Source organism: Rutilus rutilus (assembly GCF_951802725.1).
Source record: "Rutilus rutilus genome assembly, chromosome: 5".
Taxonomy (NCBI): Eukaryota; Metazoa; Chordata; class Actinopteri; order Cypriniformes; family Leuciscidae; genus Rutilus; species Rutilus rutilus.
Window position 1 is genome coordinate 5,217,362 of NC_140213.1, and position 18,600 is coordinate 5,235,961.

The 18,600-nt window shown below is 39.2% G+C and overlaps 2 protein-coding genes across 3 annotated transcripts in view; both read right to left on the bottom strand.

The window, feature by feature from the left end:
- The window catches only part of ap2m1b (adaptor related protein complex 2 subunit mu 1b), an 18,376-nt gene extending 16,975 nt beyond the window's left edge, over positions 1-1,401 (bottom strand). The window contains exon 1 of one of the 2 annotated variants that reach the window (XM_084409337.1): positions 1,163-1,401. The gene's annotated coding sequence lies outside the window, so the exon portion shown is untranslated. The remainder of the gene's footprint in view (positions 1-1,162) is intronic. The other variant, XM_084409336.1, reaches the window with a different exon arrangement.
- A 2,975-nt stretch (positions 1,402-4,376) lies between these two features.
- Positions 4,377-18,600, bottom strand: part of dvl3b (dishevelled segment polarity protein 3b) — a 35,311-nt gene continuing 21,087 nt past the window's right edge. Inside the window, exons 4-15 of the mRNA XM_084409090.1 lie at positions 15,022-15,164; positions 14,816-14,951; positions 13,820-13,913; positions 13,641-13,710; positions 10,833-10,972; positions 10,682-10,758; positions 10,512-10,579; positions 10,208-10,357; positions 9,054-9,185; positions 7,490-7,657; positions 7,156-7,371; positions 4,377-5,926 (exon numbers count right to left, since the gene is read on the bottom strand). Of these exons, the coding sequence (XP_084265216.1) occupies positions 5,550-5,926; positions 7,156-7,371; positions 7,490-7,657; positions 9,054-9,185; positions 10,208-10,357; positions 10,512-10,579; positions 10,682-10,758; positions 10,833-10,972; positions 13,641-13,710; positions 13,820-13,913; positions 14,816-14,951; positions 15,022-15,164 (1,771 nt within the window). The 3' untranslated portion in view covers positions 4,377-5,549. The remainder of the gene's footprint in view (positions 5,927-7,155; positions 7,372-7,489; positions 7,658-9,053; positions 9,186-10,207; positions 10,358-10,511; positions 10,580-10,681; positions 10,759-10,832; positions 10,973-13,640; positions 13,711-13,819; positions 13,914-14,815; positions 14,952-15,021; positions 15,165-18,600) is intronic.

Here is an 18,600-nt window from a genome sequence, read left to right on the forward strand (position 1 = left end):
CTACATGCCTTCTGATTGATAGTTCTTTTCTAGCAAGTAAAAGACGTTTTAGTATAATTGTAAAAAAAAAAAATCATATTACTTTTTGGCCATATAAATGCCAACATTTGCACCAAAATGCATATTTCTTCCTCAGTTTTGTCCATTGAATTAAATGAAGGTGATTTTTCTCCTCTTCGAGTATGAGCTCCATATTCTCATAATATCATACCCATAACAACAGGTATGAAAGCATGACATATCAAATACGATACAAAACATGCAAACTTTTATATTTTGCATAAAGGTTCAATATTTGACTATTATTTCAGGTCAGGCTTTACAGGGTTAAAGTGACATTTCCCCAGTCACTGACACACTCATCTGCCATTGAACAAAGCGGAAAAATAACAGTTCTAATACTAAACCAAAATGAACCTACACGTTACGCAGGCGTAACCACTGAAATAAATTGAGTGCTATTAATATTAATATACAGTGAGTCCTTGTACACAAGATTACTTAATTGTTACTGGGACACCACCACAGATAACTTACAGTGCTTATGAATATATTAGAATATTCATTAGAACATGATGCATATTTTGATGATGATGTCATTCTCAGCTCTATTGCATCCATCATGGCTGCTGATGGAAAAATAGAAGAGTTCACATGGCAATGCTGGCTATTATAATATTTCTATAATTTCCAATAATGATATTAATCAATATGTAATAATCTGCCGCATCCATCATGTTCGCGGATGGATCCTCAGACCAGCCCACTGCAGGGACTGTCTGTCTAAGATACTAATAAACAAACACATTCAGTCCACTATACATATTATAGTATTATTGTGAAAAACAGATTTGATTATTTGATGTAGAATGTTTGTCTGAAATAGACGCAATTGATGAATGTAGAGGTAACGTTATGTGACGCTAGCCGCAGCTCTTCCCATTCAAACGCACAGACATCACGATTTTAAACGTATTATGTTTTCTTTAAATAACGGATCCCAATTAATACACGTTATTCATTTAACATATTTCCATTACTGAATATAAAGTAAAACACCCCGACTCCGGCTAATTAGCTGGTTAAGCTAACTAACTAGCCCAGCTCGGTTGTGTCACGACTGACCGGACCGGTGTCTTCACTCACACACACACTCACTCACCTCGGCGTGTCTGTCTCGGTGTCTCCCTCCGGACCGGACCGAACCGGCTCAGCTCAGCAGAGACAGATGTGTTCGGTTCTGACCGAAGCTCAGAGTTATTGGGAGTATTTGCTGTTTTAGGATGCGGTCACCGTTCACTCATGAATCCAAGATGTCGCCCGCTACTCCCTCCCTCTGCAGCCGTCAGCTGACACACGCGCGCGCCACACACACACACACACATTCTCGGTTTCGCCATCTTCGTGGGGACTCTCCATGATAGACATAATGGTTTTTATACAGTACAAACTGTATATTCTATTATTCTATCCCCTAACACTAACCCTACCCCTAACGCACAAACACACACTTTCATGTTTTATGGGGACTTTCCATAGACTTACAAACTATATTCTATATTCTATCCCCTAAACCTAACTTACACATCACAGAAAACTTACTGCATTTTCAAAAAACATAACTTAGTATAATTTTTAAGCTGTTTTTCTCATGGGGACCAAAAAATGTCGCCACAAGGACAAGATTTAGATATTGCCATCTTTGTGGACACGCACACACACGTTGGTTTCATGATATAACCGAGGCAGGGCATCGCATCCTTTTTCTTTCTTTTTTCTTCTTTCTTAATGGAGGGTTGCGTAGCCTACTAAAAAGTAAATTCTGAGGGCATCTCACTGCTGCAATGCCTTTCATGCGGACTGAGGTAATGTTTGCTGAACTCCAACCTTAAGTGAGTTGTCAACCTCCACAGAAGAAAATAAGGTAATTCAGGTTAAAGTGACACTCCACATATGTCATTTGAGATGTAGATAAAACAAACAAAAACAAAATTATCACAGTGCTTTTGTGGGCCGCTATATGTATGTGCTTAAATAAATAATAATTAAGAATTTAAATAATTAAGTACTAGATTAAGTGCATTCCCTTGTGAAAAATAAGTATGCTTAGTTGTATTGAACGTGCACTTGTGTTGTACTTCAAATCTAAAAAGTATATTTAAAAAAAATACACCTGCAGATTACATAATATTTTAATTAAATAAAAGTCTCACTTAAGTGAGAATACACTTTTGTGTCTTAACGCACTTAAGTAAACTTTTTTGTTTTAATAATCTTGTTGTGCTTTAAAGTAGTACACTTATTTTGATTTCTAGTGTGTTATTCAATAGTATATTTAAATTTAATATATTATTTCATGGCCCGGTTTCACAGACAGGGCTTAGATTAAGCCAGGATTAGGCCTTAGTTCAATTAGGGCATTTAAGATTTTATAAACGTTCCTTAGAAAAAAAACACCTGATGTGCATCTTGAGACGAAACAGTGTCAGTGACATTTTAAGAAATGCCAGTGCAACTTGCTTCCAGTTAATACGGCTCAAACATGCATTTTAGTCTGGGACTATAAAAAGTTATTAGTGCATCAAAAAGGCACTCTTAATTGGATTTAATATAAATTTAAACTATAATACATTTTAAGTTCACACTTTCTTTCAAAATATATTATTTCCATAATTACTGTTTTTAAAAGTATGCTAGTATGCTTCAACGTTAAAGGTTTGTGTAAATAAACTGGGAAGACTGCTGGCTGGGATTTGACTCCAGATGTGTGTGTTGGAGGAGAGTTTTTCGCAGTGTGATTGAATCAAATGAAGGGTTACAGATCATATAATTTTCTCAGGCACTGTAAGTTTTCAGATTTTGTGCTGGCTTTTGCTCCTCCTCTTTCTCTGCTTTCTGGAATCCAAGACATTTTTAAGAGCAAAATGAATTCAGGCCCCCATGGTTTATTACAGTAACATCGCTCCTTGTTTGCCCTCAGAAAATCAAGTGGATGCCTGGGGAATGTTTGTGTTAGCTGGCAAAAAAAAACTAATACTTCACAAAAAAATTCCTTTAATGAAAGTTTATAGGATTTATCGTCAGACGAGAGTGCAGGAAAAGTTTCATTCTAAGGGTTACAGGTGTGTTTATAAGATGTGAAGTGTGTTCTTTTTTGCCTTTATGAATCATCTCGAGATGCTTCATCATTTGGTTCAGTCTGAGTTGTATATAAATTACAGCTTGTCCCTGGATCTTCTTTTGATGCAGTGAAAATGTAAATCATAAAACGTCTCTTCTGACAGCCAAAGAGAACGAAATACATTTTCCACCATTAAACTACGGCGGACTGTCAAAATCATTGTGGGAAAACATTCTCTACGAGAAAAAAATCCACCCATCATTCTCTAGCACGTTAAAACAAAGTGCGAGTGGAAATCAGCCGACGCCCCTGAACTCAGGAGTAAAGCAGCATCTTGTGAAAAAGAAGTGTGCTTAATTTTATCAAATGTGCACTTTTAGCGTTCTTCAAATCTTAAAAGTATGTTTTTTTAAAAACTGTACTTGCCGATACTATAATAATTAATTAAAGGCCATTTAAGCGTACTTAAATATAGTACACATTCATGACTGTGTTTCTTATCATACTGAAGTATACTTAAAATGTGCACTGAAATAATGTAAAATTCAAAGTTTTACTGAAAATTGCAGTTTTAAACCATCATTTTAATATTTTTTTGTCATGCTTTAAAGAAGTACTTATTTTATCACTTGTGTTGACTAACATACTAAAATATTAAAATAGATGAACTATTATTATCATTATTTTATTTGGCAGAACAACAATAAAAGTACAATACTAACATTTATGTTTGCCTTAATGTGCTTTCAAACGTTAAACCATTGAGCTTTTGGTTGTGAGAACAAGATATGGCTTATTGCGATCATCAAAACCGTTGGGATGAAATTATGTTTTCAGTTTCGACTCACAAACTGCTACTCCACACAAACTCTGCATGATTTGCATTTGGAAACAAAACATGCGGCAACCATCTTCCCAAATTTATAATGGGAGTCATATAGAAGTCTGTTAACAAAGAGAAGCGTTATGGTCTCCCTGCAGTTTCCCGCAAAAATAAAAGTTAAATGGTTTAACGTTTGAAAGCAAATTAAGGCAAGCGTAAATGTTATTATTTAAATTTTACTGTTTTTCTGTAAATAAATAAATAATTCAATCAAATAAAAATATTTTTAATAATAATAATAATAATTATTGTTGGGCGGTTCAGGATTTCTTTCTTTTTTTGTCTATAGCTGATCACATGTCTTGTTTTGTCTTCACAACTGCAAAAGAATGAAAGTGACGTCAACAAAACCCAGAAAGATCCACACTCAGTGTTTAGGCAATAAACTATATTTATAAATAAAACAATTTGTTTTGTTTTGTCATAAAACAGTGTACAGTGAGTATTAAATTGAACCATTTAATACTGTTTTCCAATAATTAAACATGTGATAAATGCATCTGAGAAAAACGATCAAAGGTTTACAGAGAAACAATAAAGCAGAGTGCTGATAGTTAATGAAGACAAACATTAACATATTAAGTACTGTGTTGTTTGAGGAAGAGTGAGAGAGTGAAGAGAGCTGCTCTTCATCACATTATTATAGTGCATCATCAGGTTCATTCAGGGGTGCTGATAATATTGAAACATTAAAGGTCCATTTTGATCTTCATCACTGCTGCAGGTTCAGCACACGTAGAATATTACAAAGAATAACAGTACAGGACTGAATATCTCCCAAATTAATTTCTTTAAATCAACATCAAATCATAGTCGACTTGAGCTACTTGATTAATAAAAGTCCCTGGTCTTATTGTGCACAATTCATTGGTTCACGTTATTAAAAACAAAAAAACATCATGTATCATGTTTAATAAATTCATTTTAACCCGAAGGTAAGGCAGACTTTAAAAGTCCTGTCTGTAAACTTAAAAACTCTCTTTTTTAACTCTCTCTCACTCTCCACAATTATTAGCAGAAAATTAAGTCATAAATACAAAATAATTGCCAAAGATTCTATCTTTTGATAGCGTTAAAAATTATTTGTTCATCCTTTAAAAAGCAAAAGGTGATTTAGAAGTAGAAGATTACCTCACTTTTCTTCCCATGTCTCATGCTTTTCTTTCATTTTGCTTGATAAACAGATCTTAGCTTGAGGATAATAAACTGGTCAGAGGACAAAATATTATAAAATGCAGGTAAAGTACACAAAAACCAGCAAGCATTCAGCTTCACTCAGACTTCATCACTGCATCCCACAGAGTCACCATTACTCAGAGAACTCCGGTCTCTGAGGGCATGATGGGATACGTGATCTGTTCCAGTCTTCTTCACTGAAGAAAGTGCAAGCCACAGGACACAGGAGGGACATTAGGAGGGACACTCGGCGCGCTCCACCAGCTAAAATGTCAATGCATCTCTTTCTGGTCTTCCTCCCCCATCTTTCTTTCTTGATTTCACATGCCTGCGCATGTTGAGTCGGCCCTCTGGGTCACCTGAAGCACATCACATGACGTCGACGAAGAACTCGCTGGGGTTCCCCATGGCCATGCGGAAAGATTGGCGCGAGGCAGTGAGTTCGGGTGGCACCGAGGACAGGTCTCGGTCTGGAGGAGAGCCCGGTGCTGCTGTGGAGGGCGTCTGTGGAGGGAGGCCGGGCGGTACACACACCAGGCTTTGGGCGTGAGAGTGTGTGCTTCGGATGGTGTGTGAGCTACGCACGCTGTGTTCGCTAGGGGGCGCTGCAGAGCGTTCGCTGGGAGCCTTCTCTCTTTTCTCGGACTCGCTGCCACTGCCAGATCGGCCTCCAGACTCCTGCGTTCCAGCCGCTGCGTTCGCGTCGTTTTTGCTACCGCTGCGATTCGAGCCGCTGCTTCGACTACCTGCGAGCGAAATGAAAGAAAGGAAAAGTGAGACTTTCTGTTTAAAATATGTTTTTTCCATCACTGAATTCTCCTTATGAACGGATGAGGGTGGAAGAGTTCAATGCAGGGTTTAGGATAAGGATTATTTTGCACTCCGAAAGTGATTTTCTGGGGCATTTTTGAAAAATAATGACCTGTAATTAAATATATCTGTGCGGTTTTCTTTTGTAAAATATTTCAATTTAAACAATGAACCCATAAAATGGAAAATTCTGTCATCATTTACTCATCCTCAAACCTGTATGAGTTTCTTTCTTCTGCTGAACACAAAAGAAGATGTTTTGAAGAATGTCAGTAATGATGGGGATGACCTATTGACTTTCATAGTATTTTTTCTCCATACTATGGAAGTCAATGGGGTCCATCAACTGTTTGGTTACCGACATTCTTCAAAATATCTTCTTTTGTGTTCAGCAGAAGAAAGAAATTTCGGGTGAATTTTCATTTTTGGTTGAACTATCAATCAGGGTACAAGTTTGTAACTCATTTGATCAACATCAACAAAAGCCATCTTTACCTTGTCAAGTTGGCACAGAAGCTGCATCTGACGTGGCATTTTTATGTACACTTATAAAGACTGCTTAAAGCTGCTGGCATCAATGCATTTACACAACAACTGCATAATGTTATGGGATCAATGCAATTTTAAATATCCTGCATAAAGTATATAAATGATAAATAAAATAAAAACAGTAACTCATTACAGGGTAAGGCTGAAATATTATGAAAATTCATATAATATTATGGTTATAATGCTGTGATTGTGATTGGTTATAATGTGTGCGATTGGTTATAATGCTGCAAAAACAGCGTAAAAAGAAAACTTTTTTGATGCATTGTGAGCAGATCTAAATGTAATGCCACAATCGACCCTTCTTATTTGTTTTTACATTTCATTTTAATCATGACTAATCTAAATGTCTCTGATTGGCCAATGAATTCATACAGAAACGTGTGATTGGTTATAATGCTCAACGCTGCAAAAATCCATGTACTAAGAAATCTTTGAAATTGAAGAATCAATTTACACTTTTCATTAAATTTTTTTAAAGCATCGCAACAGTCATAATAAACGTAGTTTAATTGTATAGAGGCATTACTTGCCCCCTTATTTTGAATTTGAGGGGCATTTTTGTATATTTTGGTGGTATTTTTGCTCCAAGCCCCCAGGTAGGATGAAGTCTCACCTTCGCTGTGAGGGCTACCGGCGCTGCCGCCCCCTGCAGTGAAGCTGTATGTGGGATCGTGCACTGGATGGGGATTGTACGGGTGAGGGATCGGGTACTGATAAGGGAAGGTGAGAGGCCAGGGAGCCACCCCAGCGTGGGGCAACGGGGCCAGAGTGTCCTGGTCAGACGCCCCACTAGAACCATCATGGTCATGCAAGGTGAGACTGGCCATATCTGAGAGAGAAGAGGAACAAACAGGAGGGAAACAGAGTTTACTCCAAATGAATAAATAAAAGATGCTTCAACGTGAAAGAGTGGGGAGAAATCTAAGATCTAAAGATCATGCACTCACTGCCACAGAGGTCACCAAAGATGTAGTAGCACTGTTCAGAGAAGGTGATCTTGTTGACAGTGTGGCGGATGTAGCCGGCTTTTAACAGGTTGCTGGCGTATTTGCGTGCCTCCCGTCTGTCAGTGAAGCCCTCGACGTGATGATACAGCCAATCCACCACATCTGAACCTGATAGGAAAAACTAATATTTCACCTCTGAAGACACTGTTGTCCTAGCAGAGTATGCACAGGTGTAATTCATCACATTGACTATCAACATTAACAACCACAAACCCTCCAAATACAGTCTGTTTTCATTTTGAACGGCGTATCTATTGTTTTATAATAAAAAACGTAACATTTGCGTAATGTTTTGGTGCTTGAAAAGTATACTATCCTTCTTAACGAGATAGCTCAAACAAAAATACTAATTCTCTCATCAGTTACTCACCCTCATTTAAATGAGTTATGAACGCAGACAAAGATTTTTATAAAAAAATAATCCATCTCTGTGAGTTTGAAAGTTGACGTAAACACAGCCATCATTGTTGTAACCCATACAACCCCATTGGATGAATCAATGTCTTCTAAAGCAAAAAGATAATTGTATATAAGAAAAATAGTAATATGTTTAATCATATAAACTATCCCTTTTGTCCAACTGTCATATGTGCTTTTAAGGGTTGTAAACATAAGCGCGTTGTGAAGCTCACGTGAGAAGTGAAGCAGAAGTGCAGTGGACTGTCAAGCTTCACAACACGCTTCAGAAGACATTGATTCTTCCACATGGGTCATACGGATTAATGTAACGATGACTGTGTGTGCTTTTTGGAGCGTCGACATATCAGAACCTATTCACTTGCATTATATGGACTCCCAGAGATAAGTAAAAGATCCCTTTAAGTGTCTAAATACATTTGTATGTTGATGTTTTAAAATTAAAAAAGTGGAAAATTACATCTTTAAAGTGGGCATGATGTTAAAAATCACCCCATCTATTTTATTGTGAACAATTCATCGGTGCATACATTTCATTTCTTTTATTATAACCTCGGTAATGTTTAATCAAAATGTCATAACTGGATCTTCCGGTGAAAACGCCTTCTCTTTGGTGACATACACAGGACTTCCCCAATCATTAGTCACTTAAATCCACCCTGAAAGCTCACGTTCATCTGCCTCCACTTTTGAGTGTCACGCCCACATTTCAACATCCAATCAATCATCCAATCTGATGAATAGAACCAAGTCCCGCCTACTTTTGGCCTTTTTCTCTAATCCGTTATGCTCAGATGTACAGCACAATATGGAAGAAACAATCTGTTACTACTTCCATTTAATTTCTTTTAAAAGAGATAAAAAAACACCACCATAGATGGTGACATCCATTTATGTCAAATATTTCAATTATTTGAAATTAATTCAGAACAATTATGGCCAATCAAATCAAATACAAAAGTGGCTATAAACTGGATAGATACTGAAAATTATGGAAAAATGTAGATAACAGATTTATTTTTGGTGGTATTTCCCTCCCACGCCCAGATTAGTTTCAGAATTTTTAAGAATGAGGGTGCCGTTTTACCTATGAATGCATTTGGGATTGTAATCTTCAGCCACATTCTGTCTCGCACCTCCAAGCCTGACTCTGGCGATGCCATCGCTTTGGCTATTGCTGCCATGTCACTATGGATGGACAGATGGAAATCCTCGAACCCTGCGGAGTAAAGCAGTCAGAAGGTGCAGAGCAGTCCACAGATGTGGGAGAATTACTCCGTGAGAACATCAAGGTGCTGTAGCCATTACCAACTGATCTGAGAAGACTTTCTGATATCTCAAACATTACAAATTTAATTTCCCTTGAGAAAAAGAAGTGTGCTTAATTGTAATCTGTAGCGATTTTTGATGCTATCATAGTAGTGCCCCAAGCACTCCCATTCAAAAGGCAATTTGACCGAAAACGCAAATACGGTCAAACTTAAAAGTGGCGTTTCCATCCTAATAGGGTATATGTCGAACGTCGCATGACGAAACCGGAAACCTGGTCTCATCGCATCCGCTTGTCATAGAAAGTGTTAACAGCCGTATGAACTGACGCCGATATCTATGGAATTTTAAGGTAATCAGCTAACCTACCTATCTCACTTTGTTATTGGCGTTTTATTCTATTTAAATATCTAAACGTTAGTGTGAAGATTTTTTTTTTTTTTTACTTTTAAATATCGATCTTCACATGCGAGGGACATTGGTTATGATCATCTTTGCTCGCTCCTTTTAAGTTATCTTGAGTAAAACAGTAAAAAATTGCAAGAAGCACATACAAAAGACCTGAACCGGAAGCGATGCGTTCTGTTTTCCGGTTTCGTAATGCGACGTTCGACATATACCCTATTATGCTTTTAAATGAAAGTTCGCCTCGGGTAGATTCAAAAAAAGACCCTAGGTTGCAGTTTGGCGAGAGTTACCCTTTAAAGTATATTATTTCCGTTATAAGTATTCTTTTGTATGCAAATGTGTGCTTCTTTTCCACAAGGGTGGCCCTAATTTCCAATGTAGAGTTTTTGTATTTCATTCAAGACAAATCACAAATTTTTTATTTTAATTTGACACACTCAGTTGATAAGGGCTACGATCGAAACACAGTAAGCAGTGGACTGGCAGATGAAGTCATCCTCTGGCGACAGACAGCGGGCACAGCAGAGGTGGACTATGGGAAGGGTGGGACGGATAAACACTTACGCTCAGTCTCTGGAATGGAGCTTGTGATGGAGGAGCTGGTGGAGGTGATTGTACTCATGGAAGGGCTCATACCGTACACTGGGTACGCCCCCGTCATAGCGGCCGTGTGAGACACCCAGGCAGCAGGGTCTATGGGACGGATCGGCTCACCTGGACAAACACAGGGGAAGCCAACGGGCCTGGTCACTTGCTACCAAAAAGGTCAAGAACAGTAAAAGAAAGTAATTTAACTGTGAAAGTGAAATGGTTGCGAAAACCACTTCAGGTTGACTTGAACAGCACTGTAACCCAGCATCTCTCTTACTTCTTGGGAGGGTGAAACAGCTACGGGGGTTTGGATCCCAACATTTGGCCACAGTCAGTATGATGGGCCTGTAAACGTGAAGATGCACGATCATAAGTAACGTCAGTGCTGATATAAATATCACTTAGCCCGTAACATGAGAAGCGAACATCACAGCATCCACTTCTTACCCAGGTTTATGGACAATCTCTCGCAGCACCCTCACTGCATCATCATTACTCATGTTCTCAAAGTTGATATCGTTCACCTACAACACAAAAGCAAGCAACTCTTAGAAATCTCTTAGAAACAGCCAAAACAGACCATGACAGAGTGACTGACCTGCAGAAGCATGTCACCAGGCTCAATGCGTCCGTCAGCAGCCACCGCACCGCCCTTCATGATGGAGCCGATGTAGATCCCTCCATCACCTCTCTCATTACTCTGCCCGACTATACTAATCCCCAGAAAATTATACTTCTCTATAGCAAGAGAGAAAAACAAAATGGAGAGATGAGGAGCAAAGTATAGATTTAGTATAATGAGAGTGCTGTAAAACACTATTTTTATTTTAGAATCTTTCATTAAAATTTAGTAACATCAGAGAATGTCTAATAAGGGGAGAACTTCCACTCTCAGTAAACTTCCGGCTTCTGAACTGGTTGCAGTTCCACTCTGGTTCCATATGAGGGCGCTCACAGGACGAGTGCAGAATGAATGGAGGTCTATGGCGCTATACACATCAAAATCCACTTTTCTCAGGATATAATTTTTTGTCTAGTAATTTGAATGTTCTATTCGAAAGGAGATGCAAAGAAATTACACATTGCTGGGTGTAAGATTTTTTAGAGTCACTTATTTGCTTTAAAAAGTCTTTCAATGACGTCTTCGTACGACCAGAGATACTGCTTTACGGCAATCCTTCAGTCACTTTGGTGCTTTCGCGCTCTGCACTTTCTTTTCTTTCGAGGCATCGACAACACAGCTGACACAGGTAAACACACGTGCTAGAAGAGTTTTTGTTTTGTTGTTTTAAAAGACCACGGCAAAAATACACACACACACACACACACACACACAATGCCACCAAGCGGTATCTCTGGTCGTAATCAGTCCTTCACTGACCAATCAGCGTTCATTAGCAGAATGGTAGCGTGTTATGGGCAACAACAACTCAACCTGTAAGAAATCAAAAGGACATAAGTACTCGTTCATTCAACTTTCGACCTATAACCCATGTTGAACTTGCAAAACCTACACTCATATCTGAGATTTCTCAACGGCGATCGGGTGAAAGAGACAAATTTAGCCGTCTAGACCCATAGACTCCCATTCATTTTGCACTCATGGGCGATCGCCCCCAGTGGAACTCTGGTGGAACTACAACCAAAATTCGGTACAATAGGACTTAATAGGGAGTGGCCAGGCTCTCTGTAGACGGGCTCTGGTAACAACCTCAACCTCTTGTACGATTAAAAGAAGACTTGAATAGTAAATTAAAAGAAACATAAGGCATTTTCTAAATACATGATATAGATCTTATTGTGAATAATTCATCCGTGCACATGTTTCTTTTTTTTTTTTTTTTTTTTTTATGTTTAATGTTTAATAAAAATGTCATAACTGGATCCTCTGGTAAAAATGACAAACTTCTCTCTAGTTATGTAGGCAGGACTTCCCCATAATGTTGTCTACTTAAAGGGGGGGTGAAATGCTATTTCATGCATACTGAGTTTTTTACACTGTTAAAGAGTTGGATTCCCATGCTAAACATGGACAAAGTTTCAAAAATTAAATTGTACGTTTGAAAGAGTATTTCTGTGCCAAAAATACTCCTTCCGGTTTGTCACAAGTTTCGGAATTTTTTTTCCGAGTATGGGCCTGTGTGACGTCAGATGGGGCGGAATTTCCTTATACGGGTCGTAAGGGCACTTCTCCCGGAAGGGCGCGCGCGCACCCGTAGACCAGAGCGAGAGAGCGAAAGCGGTACGCCCATCAAAGCGCTGTGCTCGGCTTTAGGGAAGTCAATGTCACCAATGGTTTTTGGTTGCCAGGGCAAGACAACCCTGCACAGATTCCCAAAGAATCCAGCGTTAAGGGACCAGTGGATGGAGTTTGTTTTTCCAGAGCATCAACGGAGTTGTGCAAGTGTTCTTATTTGTTCCCTGCATTTCGACGATGATTGTTTCATAAACAAAGCCTAGTTCGACGCCGGATTTGCAGATCATCTAATGCTTAAGGATGGAGCAGTGCCAACGATAAAGGGTCACGGTCGTGCGTTGGAACCGCAGGCGGTGAGTAAAACTGCTTCAAATGTCTGTGTGTTGTTAGCTATCGGCGCGTAAGCTCCGCCCACACGGCACGCCTCCAGCCGCTCGGTTATTTCCGGAAAGACTCGGTACAGCCTATCTTTCTTTTATAAATATAATAAAACTAAAGACTTTTTGGAGATATGAAGGATGCAATACTACTCTATAGGTACTCAAGATTACCATGAGATTGACTGAAACTGAGTGTTTCACCCCCCCTTTAAAGGTGCAGTATGCAGAAATGTTCAGTTACCGTTTGTACAACATTCACACGCGGCCCCTAGCCTTTAGCAGGGCTCCTGGATCTCGAGCTTCAGACACAGACGATAAAGTCCCGCCCTGACATGCGCCGTTATCGGCTGGAGCGACACACAACCACGGGCCAAAGGTTGCAACTCAGAACAACCAATGCATAGAACCAAAACCCGCCCTACGTTTTTATTTTTCAATAAGCCGTTACGCTTGGAAGAAACCTACGTCCGATGTCAAAGAATTAGTTCATATTTATTCAGTGATGCACAAAAATGTGTACAAAGTGCACACAAACAAACAAAAAACATAAACAAAACAAAAAACAGTCCCCAGTGTGCACACATTTTGTAATTCTTAGGTAATGATTTTGTGCTATGGGATCTTGGACTTCAGGCCTTATGTTTTTTTTATTTAATTTATTCAAAATTTCAATTTGATTTGGTGCACATTCTCCAATATTTAGCTTTAGCTACCTGTGTCTGATAACTGAAGTCCTGCTCTACATTTAGCGGATTTTGTTCATGTTGTCTTTAAAAGAGTGGCGCATGTTCGACGGCAGACACACAGATATACATGTGCACATACTCACCCATGTTTAATGTGACAGTTATGATGTTCAGAGACATGGTGGAGTCAGTTATGCTGCTGAACGATGAGGACTGGAGAGATCGAGAGAAAGAGAGCGAGAGGTGAGGACGCACTTAAAGAGACAGTTCAACACTGATAGCCGGACACAAACACAATGTTTATCAGGCACAGGAGTCTCACCCTCTCCATCTTGGGTGCTTTGGGTTTCCGTCTGCGGCGCCGATGGCGTCTCATGAGACGTGACGATGTGCTCTGCTCCGTAGAGCTGCTGAACCTGCAGTGGCATCACAGATGAATCTTCAAAACATCATATTTAGTGTCTTTTGTGCACATATAATGCACATTACAGTCCTCTGAGCTCTGATTGGTACTGATAGTCATGTGATGCTTACCATCCAATCCTTTGAATTAGTGTGGTAGTGTATCAGACCATGGAAAACCATGCTTTGTGTTGGCTTTCCAGAGCATGTGATTTGAATGTGCATTAAGTCATCTTCACGAGGAGATACGTTTGTGTTTAAAGGAGCCATATTCTATACTTAACATGAATAGTTTCTACTCTTACAATCTGTCTGTATAATTTCAACATGCCTACATGCAAATTACCTTTGTTAATACTGACCTCTGTACATGTGAAAAATGCCAGAATAGTTAACGCTTAAGCTTAATTGTCCTTAAAATTTTGTAAAAGTAGATTTTATTATCTTTATGCAAAAATACTGTACATAAACTTTCATGATGAGAAAGACAATGCCAGATGCATTACAATATTGTGAATTGGGGCTAAATCTGCTTTATTGTCCTAAAAATGTATCTCACAATGCAAACAATTCTCAAGATGCTAATAGTAGAGTAGATTGTTTTTTCTCTTTACAGACTGACTGACCAACGTGCATTTTAAGTGTGGGTTTATTAGCAATCAAAGATACCACAATAGTAGACCGGCAGAGGAAAAAAACGATTTGTTTCCACTAATGGCTGCATGAAAGCAGAGAAAAAACTGTGCAGGAAATGTTTTTCATTTAATGGCCCTGTTGATGAGGTTTCACAAACACTGTGTGGACTAGGAGCTTTGCATTGTGAAAGTCTACATACATATTGTCTACATCAGACTTCCGTTTTAAAAGAGCCAGAAAAATCCTTGTTTTTCCCGATGTGGTCTGTTGAAAGTCTCACCTGCTGGCCGAGTCGTCCTCCTCGGAGTCGAAGAAGCTGGTGGTGTCCAGCTCACTGCTCATGAGCGTGGACGAGCTCTCATAGCCCGCGGTCTCCTGTCTGCGCTCCGGCCGAGAGTGACCGTTCAACCGGCCTCCTGCAGCAGATAACACTCAGCAAACAAGCCTTGCTCACAAAACAGCCAGGGCGGACCTGGGCAAACTCACCATGGTCATGTGCATCTTTCCTACGAGGCCTTTCTCTCTCCCTCTCTCTGTCCTTCTCTCGGTCTCTGTCTTTTCGCAGCGATGGCCCGACCTCAGGCTCGGTGTCATCCACCAGGTCATCCTGACTTCCTGCGGCATTCGCACTGCATGAAAAGCGGAAATAAGAAAGATGAAGGCTGGGTGTTCAGAAGACAGTGATAAACACATCGCTGAGTGACACATGCCACACACACACACAATTCACACTTGTAGGCTTTTTAAAGATAAGCTAGTGATCTGTGAACAACATTTCTGAACGGGTTCTACTTAAAGCAACACCAAAGCACTTTTCCTCTTCGGTCCCCCTACAGGTTGGAAGCGGAATTGTCCATTACCGCCGTCGTAAATAATTTAGCCTACCGCAGCCTACCGTCGCACGCGCGCTATTTGTTTATCCAGCACCGGCTTTGGAAATATGTCCACAGTGTAAAGTATGTTGCATGATTTAATGAAAGTATGATGTATTGCGACATCAGAAACAGCTATTTTTTATATAGGCTCCACCTATCGGCTATAGTAACGCTTGCCGTAAAGCAAGTCAGATTTGTAGTTTCTTATGTCTCATTCGAACTACAGATCCGCCACCCGATCTGGCAAACTTGCATAGTGCGGTTATAGCCGATAGAGGGTTGCAAAGCGAATGCTGAAGTGCCGTTCACCCTGTTACAAGTTGATGAACCACTGAAACGATTTTGGAAACATTTTAAGGTACAAAAGAATCTTTGGTGTTGCTTTAAAGAACCTGCTAATTTACAAGTTAATTATTTGAGATTTGGGGTCTTAGAACACATTTACATGATATAAAGCAAAACACATTATTTTTCTCATACTGTACATTGCTGCAGCTCCTTTTCTCACCTGCCTGAAACGCTCTAATCTGTTGTGATTGGTCAACCGCTTAGATCGCATGCCAGAAATGTAACATCCCTTACCATAATCAGGTTTCAGGCGACTTTTACCTTCAGTAAAAAGGTCTGGAAAAATTACCTCGGGTAATACTAATCCTGTACGAATAGACCCGCTGTAAATATGTACGTAAATATTTCGTCATTTCCTATTTAAATGTAGTTTTCCACGTTTTTTCAAGTATGGAGACGCTTGAAAAAGTATTCAGTCGCGTTCTAGGACGCTGGGACGAGTCTGTGGCAAAACTCAAGTGTTTTCCACACACCATTCAGATCAGAAAGAAGATCGAAAGCACTTGTTAGAGGCACGAAACACCTTTTAGCGTTAGGTAAGTGCCTATTACCAACACAATCCAATCGGAAGTTAATCAATACATCGTTCGTCCGGACATAACTGTTTTATATATAAATAAAATATAGATTATATGTGTTTGTGCACGTGGTATCAGGAAGCAACGTAATACACACATGACGACAGGAGAGTGACGGCGATGCACAAATCGAGTTACCCCTCCCACTTCTGCTAGTTTTACTGAGATATCTTATCCCGTGCGAATTGGCCATTAATATTACAGACGTCCTGTGGTAAAATTACATTACTCCATCTACCCTTGTAAAGTTAATCCCGTCCGAATAGGGCTGTAGTCACAGAAATGATGGCAGGACAAACAAGGCGTTTCAGGATGAGATTAAATCCCTTTTGTGTTGTCTTTGTAACCTTCCAGACAGTTTACATGCACAAACAGCTGTATTACACGCTAAAGTACACAAAATGTGTATGTATTAACGAAATCGTAAACATTCACAGTGAAAATGATCACAAATAACCATTCTCAACTCAGAAAGTTGTGATTTAAAGACAACTCCAGTTTGGCAGCATAAATGTCATCTGATGTGTTTGGGGTAAAGCACAGCTTCTGTGTGAGAGGATCACCAGCAGAGGGCGCTCACAGGTTGCTGCTGTATTCCTCTTAACTACATTTGGCTGTGTTCACTCACAGTGCATGAATAATTAATTAACCTGGACACAAACACACTCTCACACACTCTCACAGAGGGGAGTCATGCTGCCTGACAGACAGAACAGGAAACACACACACACACACGGACAGACAGGAAACACCAGCAGGACAAACAACTATGCACACACATGTGGTTACACGCAGATAAAGAGACCTACTGACCAACAATGCCACAAACAGACCTGTGGGAAAAACTCCAAGCCTGGAGGGCTACACACTGATACAGGCAAGCAAAACAACAAATATCAAAATCTATATAAAAAGGCCTGCACAAATTTGTCAAAGTAAATCACATTGGTATTATTTTGACAAACATTGAGTGTGAAATTTTAACTGTGAAATCATAAAAAATTGAAATCACAATAGAGCGCAATAGATTTTTTCTCACAATAGAGAAAAAATTCAATAAAGAATAAAGCACCTTTGAAATCAAACACATAATATATCCGTTATTTGTTGCATGTTATTTGCAATGAAATGAAAATGTATTATAGTTTAAAGTTAAATTAGCTGAACCTGAACAGTGTTTTTGACACACTTAAGTAGGACTTACGTACATCTTTATATTTATGGTTAAAGTGCACTGCTGAAGCATTTATGGTAACTAAAATATACTTTGATATAATTTCTACTGACTCTTTTATGCCATGTATATTTAATGAAATATATTTGTAATTATATTTGAAATGACAAAGTTACAATTTATTACATTTAAAATATATTCACTTTAAACGTAATCCTGAATAACATGTACTAATCAAGTACTTTACATGTGACGAAAACATCCTGTTTTCGGTCGAAGTCCATAGTAATCGATTGTCGAGTTCACGCGCGTGATCATAGGTACTAAACCAATGCGCGTGAACTCGACAATTGATTACTATGGACTTCGACCGAAAACAGGATGTAAATACAGGTATTTGCGCTGGCTGAATAAACATCATTTTTATCCCTATCTTTCACATCTACTGCAGTCAGATTGACTCGCGTTCACTCCGAAGGAATCACTCACATGACCTGTGCACTTGTAATGACACATCAAGGATGTTAAGAGGCTAAAAGCAGGTTTAAATATTGCCCCATTGAAGTCAACAGGGTGCAAATTTTAAAAAGAGGATAACATGGTGTAGGCAACACCGATTTTTGTCGTTGTTCTCTGTATTGACAGCACTCCAAATGTACAAAAAAATGAGCTCAATGTTAAAATTGACCGGAGTTCTCCTTTAAGAAACGGTCATGAAAGTGTTATTTATTAGTTATTTACTTAAACTATAGTCTTTTGCAGTTTAATAAAGGCCATAACACAATTCGATGATCTGTGCCGCCCTAATAATGCTTCACCTCCACCACATCTTTCTCTTTCTTAACCACTTCCACGTTCCCATCAAAACAAGCACTTAAAGCAGTCGATGCCTTTGTCTGTAAAACATCAATCTAAATTGATGAGCGTGTCTTTCTATGAGGGTCTGTAGGGTTGATTAGATTTACAAGTAATGGGGTCCTCGGCTTATTGGAAAATGTAAACGCACAGCTCTGAGACTCGCACAGCTCCTCTTAACACACCTCTTGTGATCAGGCAGATGTCATTAAAGATATTGACATGCTAGCGCTCT